Genomic DNA, 13,351 nt, shown 5'->3' with positions numbered 1-13,351 from the left:
CGCTAAACCTCTTTTCGGTTTATTTTTCTGGATCCAGTGCGAACCCACGCATCGGAAAGGACACGCTAGTTCTATGCAATGTCACGTCACATTTGTTACGTTGATATAATTTTCCTAGCCACTTTCGTGGTTTGGATATTCCAACTCGAAATTACAAATTTGAGTCTTCAAGCTTCGCCCACGGATGGGAAATTGGTCGTTGTTGCTGCCCTGATCTCCTTTGCCACGCTAGAGGGCTGGTGAATTGGGTTCTGGAGAGAAGATGAAAATGAGAGGAAGAACGAGTGTTGTTAAGTGTTTGTGAGTGCCATGTCGTTGTTGCGGTTTGGATTTCTTGTCTGTTTTTCGTTTGTCAACCAGGACCAAACCGTTTAACAGTGTAGTGCAGCTAGCTGTGCAGTGCATCCGATCAGCAACTAGGCCGACTAACCGGAGGAATTAGTTTTCTAGGTATTTCTGGTCTCGTCACTGTTTTTGGCAACACGTCTCGGACGCCGCCGCTCATTCGATTTTTCTTGGTGCACACTCGTCGAGAGTTAATTGCTATAATTTGTCAGAACTTTTGACTGGTCTGTTTGTCAAGAAGCAAATCATAGAAAATGCTAGCTGGTTTCCAAACGAAAACTACCGAACTGGGAACTTATCACTAAATATTGAAGTAAATGATGAGAATGGTCCGATCTAGTTTCCATTGGGGTCTGGAGGGTTGAAATCGGCAGTATGGATTAGGACTCCCGTATCGTAAGTATTGTGAAAGTGAATAGAGAAAGCGATTAAGCTGCTAATTTAAGCAACTTCTTTGCCTGCATTCACCACCTATTCGCCCAATCCTATGTTGAACGCACCAAAATAAATTCAATAATTCATTTGAAGGAGTTCGTAATGCTTCCACATAAAAAGGTGAAGCTTACTGAGTTAGAAATATTACAACAGATTTTTCAAGTTACATTTGAAGAGCGAAAAGTTTCCTCTTAGCTCGAGTGCGAACAATAATAATAAAAAAAATATTTAGCCCCTGGAAAGCATTTCCTTGTACAACCAAGTAGACATCCATGTCTTTTATATTTAACAAACCTACGATGAGACGATTGTAATGAATGAGAAATGCTGAATGTAAACTGGAAACGTGATAATTAATATGAAAAGCCGAATAACTGAAAAGTATGTACTTGCCTAAAGGCCAAATTTCTACAAGAACTAATTTGTATCCTTTTGTATTCACATGTTTTCTGTTTGTGATAATGTAATAATAGGGGGACGCGATCTTTTGAAAAATTGGTAGTTTTAACGAAATCCCCATTGAAGAAGCAATTGGTTAATATTGGGTCTTGCTTAAAATATGAACGACGTTTATATGTTAAAAAATTAGTTATGAATTATTTTTAGTATTATTTTACATGAAGAAAAGAGATAAAAGATTTAAGGAATGAATACACATTTAGTGAACATAGGAAGAAAAAATTCTCATTATTTCTCATGTTCAATACCCAAATTTACAATAAATCTCATTTACAAATGGGACGCTAAGATTAAACTATACAATACTAGTCCATAATTTATTTAAACAAGCGAATCAATTAACTTTTAGGAAGGTACACCAGAAAACAAATTTAATTTCCAACATTTAATTTTGCATCTATCGGACGATATCTTAATTTGTTGTGTACGAACAATATTCAGTTACGGACCCCTACAAAGCTTGTAATAATAAGAGAAATACAATAATACTGCCTTCAATATATCTAAGCAAAAATAATGTGTGTCCCAATATGGTAACAACTAAGTTTTTAATTGCAATTTGAAAGTACATAATTTTATTTATTTATATTTTTTTCTGAAGTAATTTAAGATTATAAAATTAAGTATGAATTCATTGAGTTGATTTTGTTCTGACGTCCCCAGAAAAGTGTCAGTCCTCCCGTTTTTTAGTGTTCACCCCCATTATGTTCGTAGTGGCAGGGGTGAACGTTTAGGTTGGGCTGGGCTCTCGCAGGGGCACGATGTCATTTGGCCCCTCATGAAGAGGGAAGGAAGACGGTGGCCACTCGTTGCGTAGACGTCTGAATCGGCTCAGAGCTAATACTTTCCCGTTCATTCCGCCCGCGTTAGGTTTTTATGATTTAGTCCCTCCGATATTAGACCGTTTGGTAGTTTAGCTCTTTTGGGTAGAAATCGTCGGTGGTATCAATCAGCCTCGAGACTTCACGTTTCTATTAACGCGTGCGGTCCGGTTCCTCAAATTATCTCGAGCAGTCGGTGTTCACGACTGGCAAACCTATTAAGGAGTTTGATTGGTTGACAGCTTTGGTGTCAATGCTGAAACAAAGTTGGTCCCACGTGGAACCATAGTTGATGCAAGCACGTCTCGAAGAAGCACTTCGATGGAGCTTCAATATTTGCGGGCGGACCTCCACGGTCAATTTTGCCATTTTTTTTAGGCTTTTGGGATAGCTCCTTCCACTTGATCGCCTCCGGCCATTCAGGATGATCTTCTGATCACCGCCAATCCCATTTTGTCACTACACTGTCTTTGATCAATGCTATCAACCAATGGTTTTTCTAAGAGATGGAAATCTTTAAAAGACTAATCTTAGGGTTCACGATCCCTGAGTGTGTGGGATTTGAGATTCCCCCATCCAGAAGCTTTCGTTCATATTTAGGGTTGATTTTTATTGAAGATGAGAAGACCCTATGGTCGACTCCAGCAATTTGGTTGGCTTCGTTGAGGAACTGGCTGTTCCTAAGTAGCTTATGTCTTTAGCATCCATTATGTTAGTTCCTTACAGCAAGGTATATCATTGGTATACAAAAGAAACAGTGTTGATCCCAATACATTGCCCTGCTGTATACCAGCTGCATTTTTCCAGTTCAGAGTAGGTTCCTTCGTATTTATTTCACTCTGAATAGGCGTTCTGATACATATGATTTTAAGATATATGGGAGGTCTGCAATTTATACGACATATCTTAAAGGCACACTTTATCAGACGCTTGGACGACACCGAGAAGAATGGCTGTGCACACCTGCTATTTTTCCGTTACATTTTCTATCGTATTCGTGATTGGAATGTGGAATGCTTTTCGCGGAAACTGAATTTGTGAGGTGATATTCGATTTCGAACCACAATTATTCGCTTCAGTCTCTTAAGGAGAAGCCTTTCCAATAGCTTGGCTATAGTTACTGTTTAGTAAGTGGAATTTGTTGTCTGGGTCCTTTTAGATCTTTTGCGGTCGTCCACAGAGACATATCCTCTGAAGGATTCGTTTCCATATTTGTTAATTAAGGCCTTTAACTTATTTGTTAGAAAACTTATGGTTTTTTTTCTTTCTATTGTATGGTTTCGTTGCAATAGTTTGCGAGCCCTACGTCTCTATGCAATTAGTTCGTTAACCTCTGCAGGACAGTCAGAACATTTTTTATTCAGTTCATGAGGAGCAGGACTGCTTTTCCAAGCCATCTCTTGTATCTTCATTGTTAGCAGTTCGATCTCCTCTTTGAGTTGTTAAGCAGTGTTGATTTGGTCATTTATGCAAACTTTTCTTTGGGTGTGCTTTTTGAATGCTGCCCAGCAAGCAGAGAGGATAGTCTTTTGCAAAGGTTATCGAGAACTACCACTGGGAGGTTTGAGTCGACTTGATCCAGACATGGACAAGGATCATCACTCACCTTTGCCGAGTCAAAGGCGATCAGGAACTCTACCTTGCGTATCTGAACCCATTGAACCAATGGTGAACTGCTTTATGAAATTGTTTAATCGCGCAACTCAGATAAAGTTTCTTCCACAACTAGCGTTTTTTGATACGTTCTATCAATGAACGTATCAAATTCGAAATTTACATCTGAGTCATTCGTTCTCTATGGTTTTGAGTGTTGGGCCGCTATAAAAGACAATGGACGGCGCTTCACGGAAACGGTGACAAGGATGTTATGTTCGACTAGTGATCGCGTCCAGAATGAAGACTCCCGTATTCAGTTAGACTCATTGTAGAAAAATTGCGAGAAAATTGTAATTCGCGCTCACTTGCTAAGATTAGTCTGAACATCAGGTTCGACGGGAAACAACCGAAACAACGATGACTTGTTAGACTAGATGGTGAGTTGAGAGCCTTTTGACTGCCTCCAAATTATCCCTGTGATCGAGCGAAATAGCGCAATTGATTAAGACGCGTCGACCCTGCTTCTGAACGGGAGAAAGATTAAAGAAGAAAAAGACATTGTTATTCATGCCTATTTACTACACGTTGTTGGAGTGTTCTGACCCGGCATATTTTTCGAATAGGAAACTTTTCGTTTAGTGACCACGTAATCGCTTCTGTGTGGATAAAGTTGCACATGGTCCGCACTAGAATCGAAAGAATTTCCGAAAAGAAAAACGCATATTTTGTAGAAGTTCTCTTTTTATTTTCGTTTGTTTGATAGACAGCAATTTTCTGATTGCTTGTTCTTATATAAATAAATAATAAATAATTATTACAATTGCTAAATGGTATAGATGACAATAATAAATAGAGTGCCATGATCTTAGAACCTAAAAAATTCTTACATATTTAAAATGCACTGCGGTAAAATATTGCCATAGAAATTCATTTAATTTAAAGTTCGTTAAAAGGGAGTCAATAATTAGAAAAATTCAGTAGACTGGGCTTAGTGTTATAATTGATATTGTATGGTCTAGGTTTGTGTAAATCAGTCGATTCATCAAAATTTGTTTATACATGAGGGAAAATAAATAAGTCTAAATTAGAATCGTTACATTATTTGAAATGGCTTTTCCTTGAAATTATAGTTAAAATTTAGAATATGCTGCTCGTATAAAGGTTGTTAGAAAAATTCATTTTCGTCCTAATGCCGAAAATTTATCACAGCGAAAAAACTACGCATAGTTTCCTAATATTGTCGTGTCTGGGAACAAATTTAACAAATGTTCGATCCATTTGATTCGAAGGCTCGTTTTACATGCTAGTTTCTATCCTAAGCAACTAATTACAATGAATATTTTTGGAATGATTCTGAAGAGCTAAACTAATGAATACTTTAATTGGAATGGAAGAATGTGCGCACCATGCCGGGTTAAATGCTCTTTAACCTAGTGGTGCAACCTGCAAGGAACCTTCAGTTAAAATAAGTTAGAGGTTTTCGCTACCGCGCGTTCGGGCCCTAAGTCTAATGTTTTGGTCTTAAGTTGTGGCTCTTTAAGTTGGACAAACTTCTAACGAAAAGTGAGATCGATTTGTAGATCATTTTTGCACGGGAAGCTATTCGACGTGGGCACCCCTCTGTCCTGCACGTCCGCGGTTCCTGGCATTCAGGGCGGGTTTCGCGGAGATCCTCAAGCGATTCTTCCGCCGTCTCGGCTTTGACTGATTGGACGTGTTTGAGGCACTACTGTCAATTGAACTTGTTATCCTTCCGGAGGAGTCAGCAGATATCCGCCTTCGATTACCAGAAAGCTTTGGTCTTCCGCAGACATTTGGCTGTCGTTGTGAGGCAAGAGTTCTATTTAATCCGCGCAGGTATTTCCCGAAATTGGCTTTGGCAAAGATTACGTCCACTCCGGTCTGCTCCTCTGTCTCATGAAGACTCTGCAGATTGAGCCGCAGGCACATTTCACGTGGCGAAAGAGGGCTAGGGGGCTTTATGCACGCGGTCTGATTAATAGCGGTTTCGATTTCACACAGCAGGGTTTTAGCGTTTTGTACAATAGTTGTCAGGTTGGCGTTCTCATTCAAACGGTTCAGGTAGCTCAGTCCAGCGACATAGACTTGAAGGCGCTTGTGCTCTAAGCGTAAGCAGAGCTGCAATAAAAGAAAACATGAATTAATTATTATGACTTTGCAGACTTCCTTCTGTAAATAACTAAGCAATAATTGAGCAACTAACAAAATTGACTACAGCCACCAACTTTCATTTTCACTATCGCCCAGCAGCCATGTTTTACTGAAGTGCCTCTCGAGGCATAGCCAAATTTGAGAAGGTTCGGTGTCGCCGCTTTCCTTTGGTGGTTTCTATTTCAAAACCTCCAAGCGCATATGCATGTCGTTAATCAATTTTTCAATGGCAGTGGCCTGTGCAGATATGCAGGCGACAACGTTTTGGTGTTTGTTCAATGCGATTATTCCCGAAAGGAAAAAGTCCAAACTGTTGCACTTGTTATTCATGCATGCTTTCGAAGGTGGGTGTATCAGTTCATTAAATGTTGGTGGCTCCGTGAAATTAAGTTGCTGGCTTAGTCAAAAGAGAGAGAGTGTTTGTCGCAACTATCTTTGCTTTAGAAGACAACAATGTAAACAATTTTGCTGGCTACTACGTATCAAAGATATTCGAATTAAGGTTGAAATTTATTCTAAATATTAATAGAATGGTAAAGAAATGGAGAACAAAAACTCCATAGTTCTTGCTAAGTCAAACTCATTCACTAAGATGTGCAGTGAAAGGTTGTTTCAGAGAGCGAATTTGCAAATCTGGAATGTAGTAGACCAATTAAAAATGAAGGTTGCACTTACTTTATCAGTTCTTCTGCTATGTTCGAAAAATGAGTACTGTTGGGATTTGTGACACCAATCCGTCTTATCGCTATTATTGCAGCTGCCATACTTAGTAATCAGCATGTTTTTGAGATGACGTTTGAGTGGGTCGAGATTTAGATGCCTCTGTAAATGAGAAGAAATTTGAATTATATTTCAAACCACTTTGGACCGAGGTGTTGGAATGAATCATATTTTACGGGTGAATAAAAAAATATATGAAGAGAATAATTTACCTTTTCTATAACTGCATGGTCGTCATATGCATTTGCTGAACAGGGATTCTGCCAAGGCACCGAATCCGGGAACAGTTGCCTAACACGCTCCGGGGTACAGATCTTCAAGTTAGCGTCGGTACGCTTAATCAGTCTTTTTTTGCAGGCAAAGCTTTGTGCAACGCCTGGTTTGGCTTTTGGTCTATTATGGGCCGTGTCACAGTCGGCTGATCGACACTGGCTAAGGCTCCTGCTCGTTGCGCCGGCCAGTGGCACAGCATCCACCTCAGGCAACATTTCTGTCAATGTGGCATACAAAATGACAATGAAAAACAACCACTGGAGAGTGGTGGTTCTAGTGTGCAATTTACTGTTGTGGAACCCCGTCTTGTTATTTTTGATGTTGGTTGCCGATGAGCTGCAACCACCTGAAAAGATACAAATGAAGGAGAGTTGTTAGTTTTGTTCGCGCTTTTAAGCGACACTTTGCTACAGGCGAAACTTAACCACTAATTAGTCATTAAAATCTGAAAACATGTTGTTATCTAGGAAGATTTATAGTCAGATGATGCCCCTCATATCTGACGACGCTATGGGAAATTGCGAAAACGTGTTGGCGTTATTTGAAATAACTTCAGAAGCTTTCAGAGCTTGCTGGGCGCGCAGTGGTCTTTACCAATTATCGTAGAGGCACGGAGATTTTCCCAAACAAGCACAAATGCCGTTTACTTGGCAATTCGCGGTGGTCACCTGCTCTATTTTGACTGAAGTCATGAGTGTTGTATGTATTTGATCGATGCTTTTGTCGAATATATTCATCTACCTTTTTCCACAATGAAAATGGTTGGAAACAAAGTTGGGCCGTAGAGTCAGCAACGGGTTGCTTCGCGGTTTTTAAAGGCTTTTATTACCATAGCACTAGGCTAGTGGTTCGATCTAAGCAAATAGTTTTCTTTTACCTGCTTTCATTAGTTCACTGGCAGGGTCGCTTCCAGTCAAGGTGTTCAGTATTAAGTAGCTAAATTTTGGCGGGTTCACACACTATCTAAAGTATCCCAAACTATACACAACATTAAAATGTGAAATGTGAGTTAATCAGATGCAGATATTTACTTTTGTAGTCCCAACGACAATAAATTGTTTGCGCCAGCTGCCGTCCAGAGTAGGTATCCCCGCGATATGCAGCCTCAAGTGACGATATAAACAAAACCACCAGGCGAATGATCGTAGACCGTGGAGCGCAAGCTACCAGCTTCTCATGACCGCCTGAACTGGAGACTCGGCTCTAACGAAGATGCCGGTGGAAGCTACATGTGTTTCACTTAGCACAAAATATATTACATGATTAGATGAGTCAGCCAGCTATCTGTGGGATTCACTGACCGCTTAACCATCATAACATCATAATGACGATCTCCACAATGATCACGTTTAGAGCCTGGGAGCTTCTGGCTCTATTACTGTTCACTGCTCATCATATTTCTATTTCATTTCGCCAGTTTATTTTCTATTAAAGTCTAAGGTGTCCATAAATGAAAAATGACGTATTCAACATGTGAAATTGCGCTTGGACAGAAAAAAGTGGAAGACGGCAATAATTTGGCAAGATCATATGATGATGTCAACCCTATCAATACACCGAGTAAGTGAAAGAGTTGACGCACTTTTGTTTTGCTTAGTTCACGTATGCAGGGGGCAATAGGCAGAGTTGGTTACTCAGTTTGGTAAGTCGATCGGGCAGTGAAGGTGCAAAAATATTCGGTCAACAAACGAAGAAAACGGCGATAATTTGATGGAGGTGATTGACGAGGAACCGATCCGATTTCAATCGGAAACTTTAACATTATTGCCTTGATTTTATGGATCAATTAATGGCACTTAACACGGTGCTTTTGTGATGATCCTGATGGTTATGTCACATTTTCCAAATATTTATTGTAATAGAATCTACACTTTCGTCAATCCAGTAGATTTTTGGGTGACGAGGTAAACATGATGATTAACGTTGATTCTAAACGAGCGAGCAAATTAGCGGATGGCTAGAAATCAATTGAAATTTAATGACAAAGGAGCATTCTCCTGAAATAAGAGCAGAGAGAAAATTTGGGAAGCTGTGATAGATGCCACCCTCAAGATACCCAGCTATCGGGACTTTTGTACTTATACATATAAGTTAATTCCAATGGGTATAATTTAGACTAGTGACCTTGAAAGTGGATTTGATTATACTTTGATTATAGTTGATGAATCTGATGTAACTAAGGAGGCTGCGATCCAACCGTAAATTTTGTTTTCAGGAAAATTAATAACAAGGCTGTCAGCTAAACAATTTACGTACGTTCTGCAGTGCTGCGATATTGTCCAGTTGAAACCTTCTGAACAGATGTGGACACCCGGTATATGTTCATGCCCATAGGCAGGGCCATAGAGAGAAAATTCGGGCCCGGGGGGAAATTATGCGGAAAATGTAGCCCGGGGTGAGAATTATACGGATTTGGGGAGAAAATTATGCGAGCCCACCTATTATTCTTTTGTTCTATTTTCTATTGAAATTTCTGTTTCGGGCCCGAGGGAAACCCCCCCCCCCTTTCGATGATGAAATATTTCCAATTTGAAATAATTAAGTCGAAGATCAAATAACACAATACAACTTCTTTTCAGTCGAGTTTGTAATTTTCTCAACCAAATTCATACTTTTTTCGATCAAATTCCTAATGTTCCCAACTAGTTTTTTTACTTCCTCCCGCAAAATTTATATCTTCACCAAGCACTTTCGTAGCTCTTTCGAAGTGAATCGTGAGGTCAAAATGGATTTTGAACATTTAGAAAAGCAAAAAAACAATTGCCTGACAGTTTTATGGTTTGTAACACTGCAGTAGAGACTTGTTCGTATTTTAAAAGAAATAATTTCTAAAAACATCATTCGTTCCTAAAATGTCAGCCTATGAGGAAGAATCCTGAGATATGGTAAGTGGAGAATTCGCCTGTCAATTAATTAAAGAAGGGAATTTTGTCTGATAACTAATAAATTTCAATCAAGTAAAGGCTCAAATTTTTCCGGAGGAATTCACTTTTAATTATGGTAAACTTAAGAATAATTTGAAATAAGTGAGTGGCATAGTGTAATTAATGAGAAAACTGTCTGGGAATAGTCCAAATTTCAACTATGACGCCTCTTTGTTTGGAGCAACATGAATTTGATTAGGGAAGCTATCAACCAGACTGAAAAATCTTTATCAAAAACCAGCTGTGGATATCAAGTTAAATGAGTGCCGAGACAATTGTTGCAGTTTTACAAAAGCTGTAAGTGCCCAGACCTTAGTCTAAAGTCTGGCGATTCTATGAAAGACTGGCGCTTGTCTGTCATTTTTGCAAAAGAAAAAGACAGAATTAGGAATTCAAGACTGGGTAGACATTTTCTTTGAGCAGAATGGCATGCTACAGGAAACAAGGACATGGCAAACTGTTACAATTGTTTGGTATTAGGAAGTAAAGTAAAAAGTAAAAAAGGAAGTTAAAAAAATATTTAAGAATGTTGTCTTAAATTCGTTTGAAGGGTGTCGATCGTAGGCGCGAGAAATTAAGAAGTCCTAAATGAGACTGAACTGCACAAGCAGTTTGCGGCGGGAAATGCGCCAAATGGGGAACAACAAAAACCAAATGAGGCTCATAAAATTCAGTAAGTCAATCCAAAATTATTTGGGCAATATAAACAATTGATTATGTTTCAAACTATGTATAAAAATTGGTGGATGAACAAAATTACTGCAGTTGAAGTCTAGTTATTTAAATCAGAATTGAAGAGTGAAAAGCGCTAACACAGTAAAATCCCGATAATTCGTATCGTCAAGGGACTGACGATTTGGTACGAAACATCGTGATTACCAGCTATTGGAAGTGCAAAATAAAGAAGATTAGCTCTGGGCACCGTCAAATTTATACGAATTAGCTGTAAATACGAATTATCAATGTACGAATTATCGGGATTCTACTCTATTGCTATTTTCGTAGTTCAAGCAATAATATCAAAGAGATTTTTTGGTGGTAACTTCATCAATGGACCCACTAACTTCGCGAGGACTACTGCCTGAAGCTTGAAGTGGGTTACCCACTGCAATGCCAACTGATGACTGGGACTGATATTATCAAAACTAAAGAATAGTGTTTATATAAATTAATCTATTTTATAGATCTCTTTTCCTGCAATGGTACAAATTGCCAATTTATCACCGCATCAATCACACATTTGCATCGTATTAATCCTCAAAATTTCTGATTGGGTGAACTACCAAGCACACCTGACACCCACTAGCGGACTACTCCCTTCTCGGGATGAAATTTCATTTTCATTTTTAATTGAATTACACCTAAAAAAATCAGATCCAATAGAACAAATCGCACATTAGATTTAATGTGTTACAAAATAGTTGGATAGTCGCGTGGGCGCCATAAATATATACTTGCAGAATATGGAGAGATCGTTGAAATGTAAGATAGGGTTATTGTGCGGCAGTGGAGCACAGCGTCGCCGAGATTCCCTGGCACTGCCACCAAAATGAATCATCCAGCCAAGGTTTGTAAAATCTTCGAAGCAAACGAGTCTGCCAGTGGTTTAAGTTTTCTTGTGAAATTCTTTCCGTTAAAGGAGTCGGGATTGATCATGCACGGCCATCCGGGTAATGGGCGAAATGGTAGAGTTGAGGCCAGCTGATCCTCCGAATGGAATTCAACAAACTTCATACATATCTTTACTCAGGAATTTCAGCGAAGTAGTTGAAAACGACCGAGATACCCTTCTAATATGAATGAAAAGATTGTAAATTTTTTTGTCTTTTGACCCATTGAAAAATTACTAATTAATCAAAATCAGGACCCCATCCTTTCAAAATTGGACTCAGCCAACGGTTGTACCCCCTTCCTATTCAGCAAATTCCGCTACGCACCCTCCAATTCAATAAACTACTATTGGAACTTATTCATTCAAGTAAAAGATATTATGCCAAAATAAAAGAAAGTACACACACCACATAATATTCGAAAAGAGCTACCAAATACAGTTTCGCCGGTTGCGATGAGATTCGTTGTATAATTGCTGCCGATTCGGCTCCAAACTGGACGGCTTTCTTCACTTATTTTTGCTCTTTCTGTGTGACTGCAGCTCGCATAAATCATTAATGCTCACAAGTTGATGCACAATTGCTCTGCTGTTTTAATCCATGCAAGACACCGTCGGATTCGAAAATTTTAGCACCACACAATTACCCGGACATTAATCAATTATTTCCTAATAAGTTATACCCGAAGGGCATCTGCCAGGGATACTCGCGCTTAAACTAGTCCGACGACGATAAAGTTGATACTGATATTAGGCAAGGTTACGCAATTAGTATTTATATTATTCTCCTTAATTCGAATCGGATTGACGAAAAACTAAATACTGAGGGAGTTAACAGACTTAGTGCTATACTAAATGTTAATTGGGAAGTGAAGCCCACTCAGAGGTAAGACCGTTTAGCCACGACTAAACGCTTCCACGTTTTTTCAACTACTGAAGATACTCGAGTGGAGATGGTTTTCTAAAAACCCAAATCCAGATATGTTTCCACTATATACTTGACTTAGTCAGCCGAGGAACTACCACCGAAACTCGGAAACTCTCAGGGAATCCAACTGCGGTTATGAGTAAGTATGTGCTGTATGTCCGCTGTGGGAAAGGCATAGCTCCGCATTTAAGAGAGCGTGTAGGTGCCCCGACTTGGAAATCTGAATGAAAAATATCTTTAGTAGTTCGTTTTCCATTCGTATGTGCATATGTACATTTCCTGAATATCGTGCGAGCAATGAGAAAATGAGGAGCATGCACATGAGTTGGTCATGTTTTCAGACACTCGTTACATAGTATGCATGAAGGCTTTGCATATACATAGCTAGGTACGAAAGGGAGGAATAGCCTAAGGGACTCCTCGAAAGGCCGGAATTCGAACGTTCATTAAATGCACAGATCCGACACAGATGCATGCCTACATGATGCGCTTGTGCATTTCCCACAGCATCCGAGCAATCCGAACTCACGAGCGGTGCAAACGGTCTCTCTTGCAAAGACGGCAAGGTATATACAGCCATATATAATATCCAACATAGTATGTGCCCAGAGAGGAAGAGTATCTGAGATATATTGCTTTGGGTATGTAGATAGAAGATACCCCGCACACCAGTTCCCACGCTGTGGTAGTAAACCAACAACTCATTGGCTGACTCGCTGACCGGTCAGTGAGTTAATGCATTGAACGAGTACCTACTCGAGCGTGGAATGTGTCACGAACTTTTCCCAAACCGACTCCATCCCCATTCTCCAGCGTGAGCTGCTCTGGGCTGATTCATAGATACTCGTATAAGGTTAGGGCCAGGGATTATGTGAAGTTGAGAACGGGAGCTGCTTGAAGGAGGACCACGAGGGCCAAGGCAGTTTACTATGTGCTCGCGAAAATGCCGGCATATGACTTCTTGCAGACGAACACTGTTTTTAGCAGCCGGCATTCGAAAGTGTGCACATACATATTTACTAGGGAGAACCACGTGTTGCGATGAAAGCATTTTGAGTTTCCATTCATG

At 39.6% G+C, this 13,351-nt stretch overlaps 2 protein-coding genes across 3 annotated transcripts in view; one reads left to right on the top strand and one right to left on the bottom strand.

Moving 5' to 3' along the window:
- LOC119658206 overlaps nucleotides 1–13,351 on the top strand; it is an 82,942-nt gene that overhangs the window by 48,954 nt on the left and 20,637 nt on the right. The gene's annotated exons all lie outside the window — the stretch shown is intronic.
- Nucleotides 4,392–12,273, bottom strand: LOC119658474. Of its 2 annotated transcripts, none has more exons than XM_038065909.1 (4): nucleotides 11,764–12,273; nucleotides 6,761–7,167; nucleotides 6,504–6,650; nucleotides 4,392–5,795 (listed from the first exon to the last, which is right to left on the bottom strand). In XM_038065909.1, the coding sequence occupies exons 1-4, from the start codon at nucleotides 11,909–11,911 to the stop codon at nucleotides 5,256–5,258; spliced, it is 1,242 nt and encodes a 413-aa protein (XP_037921837.1). In that variant the 5' UTR covers nucleotides 11,912–12,273; the 3' UTR covers nucleotides 4,392–5,255. The 2 variants fall into 2 exon arrangements, with proteins under 2 accessions (XP_037921837.1, XP_037921838.1); XM_038065910.1 differs by having other exon boundaries at nucleotides 11,788–12,273.

Source organism: Hermetia illucens, chromosome 5, assembly GCF_905115235.1.
Source record: "Hermetia illucens chromosome 5, iHerIll2.2.curated.20191125, whole genome shotgun sequence".
Lineage (NCBI taxonomy): Eukaryota > Metazoa > Arthropoda > Insecta > Diptera > Stratiomyidae > Hermetia > Hermetia illucens.
This window is presented reverse-complemented; position numbering and strand designations above follow the sequence as displayed.

What these genes read in the sequence shown, in the direction of transcription:
- LOC119658474 (XM_038065909.1), bottom strand. Translation starts at nt 11,911, where the DNA reads ATGATTTATGCGAGCTGCAGTCACACAGAAAGAGCAAAAATAAGTGAA. An exon ending in ACCATGCAGTTATAGAAAAG is followed by an intron (nt 6,651 to 6,760) that starts GTAAATTATTCT and finishes TCTCATTTACAG; the next exon opens with AGGCATCTAAATCTCGACCC. An exon ending in ATAGCAGAAGAACTGATAAA is followed by an intron (nt 5,796 to 6,503) that starts GTAAGTGCAACC and finishes CTTTTATTGCAG; the next exon opens with CTCTGCTTACGCTTAGAGCA.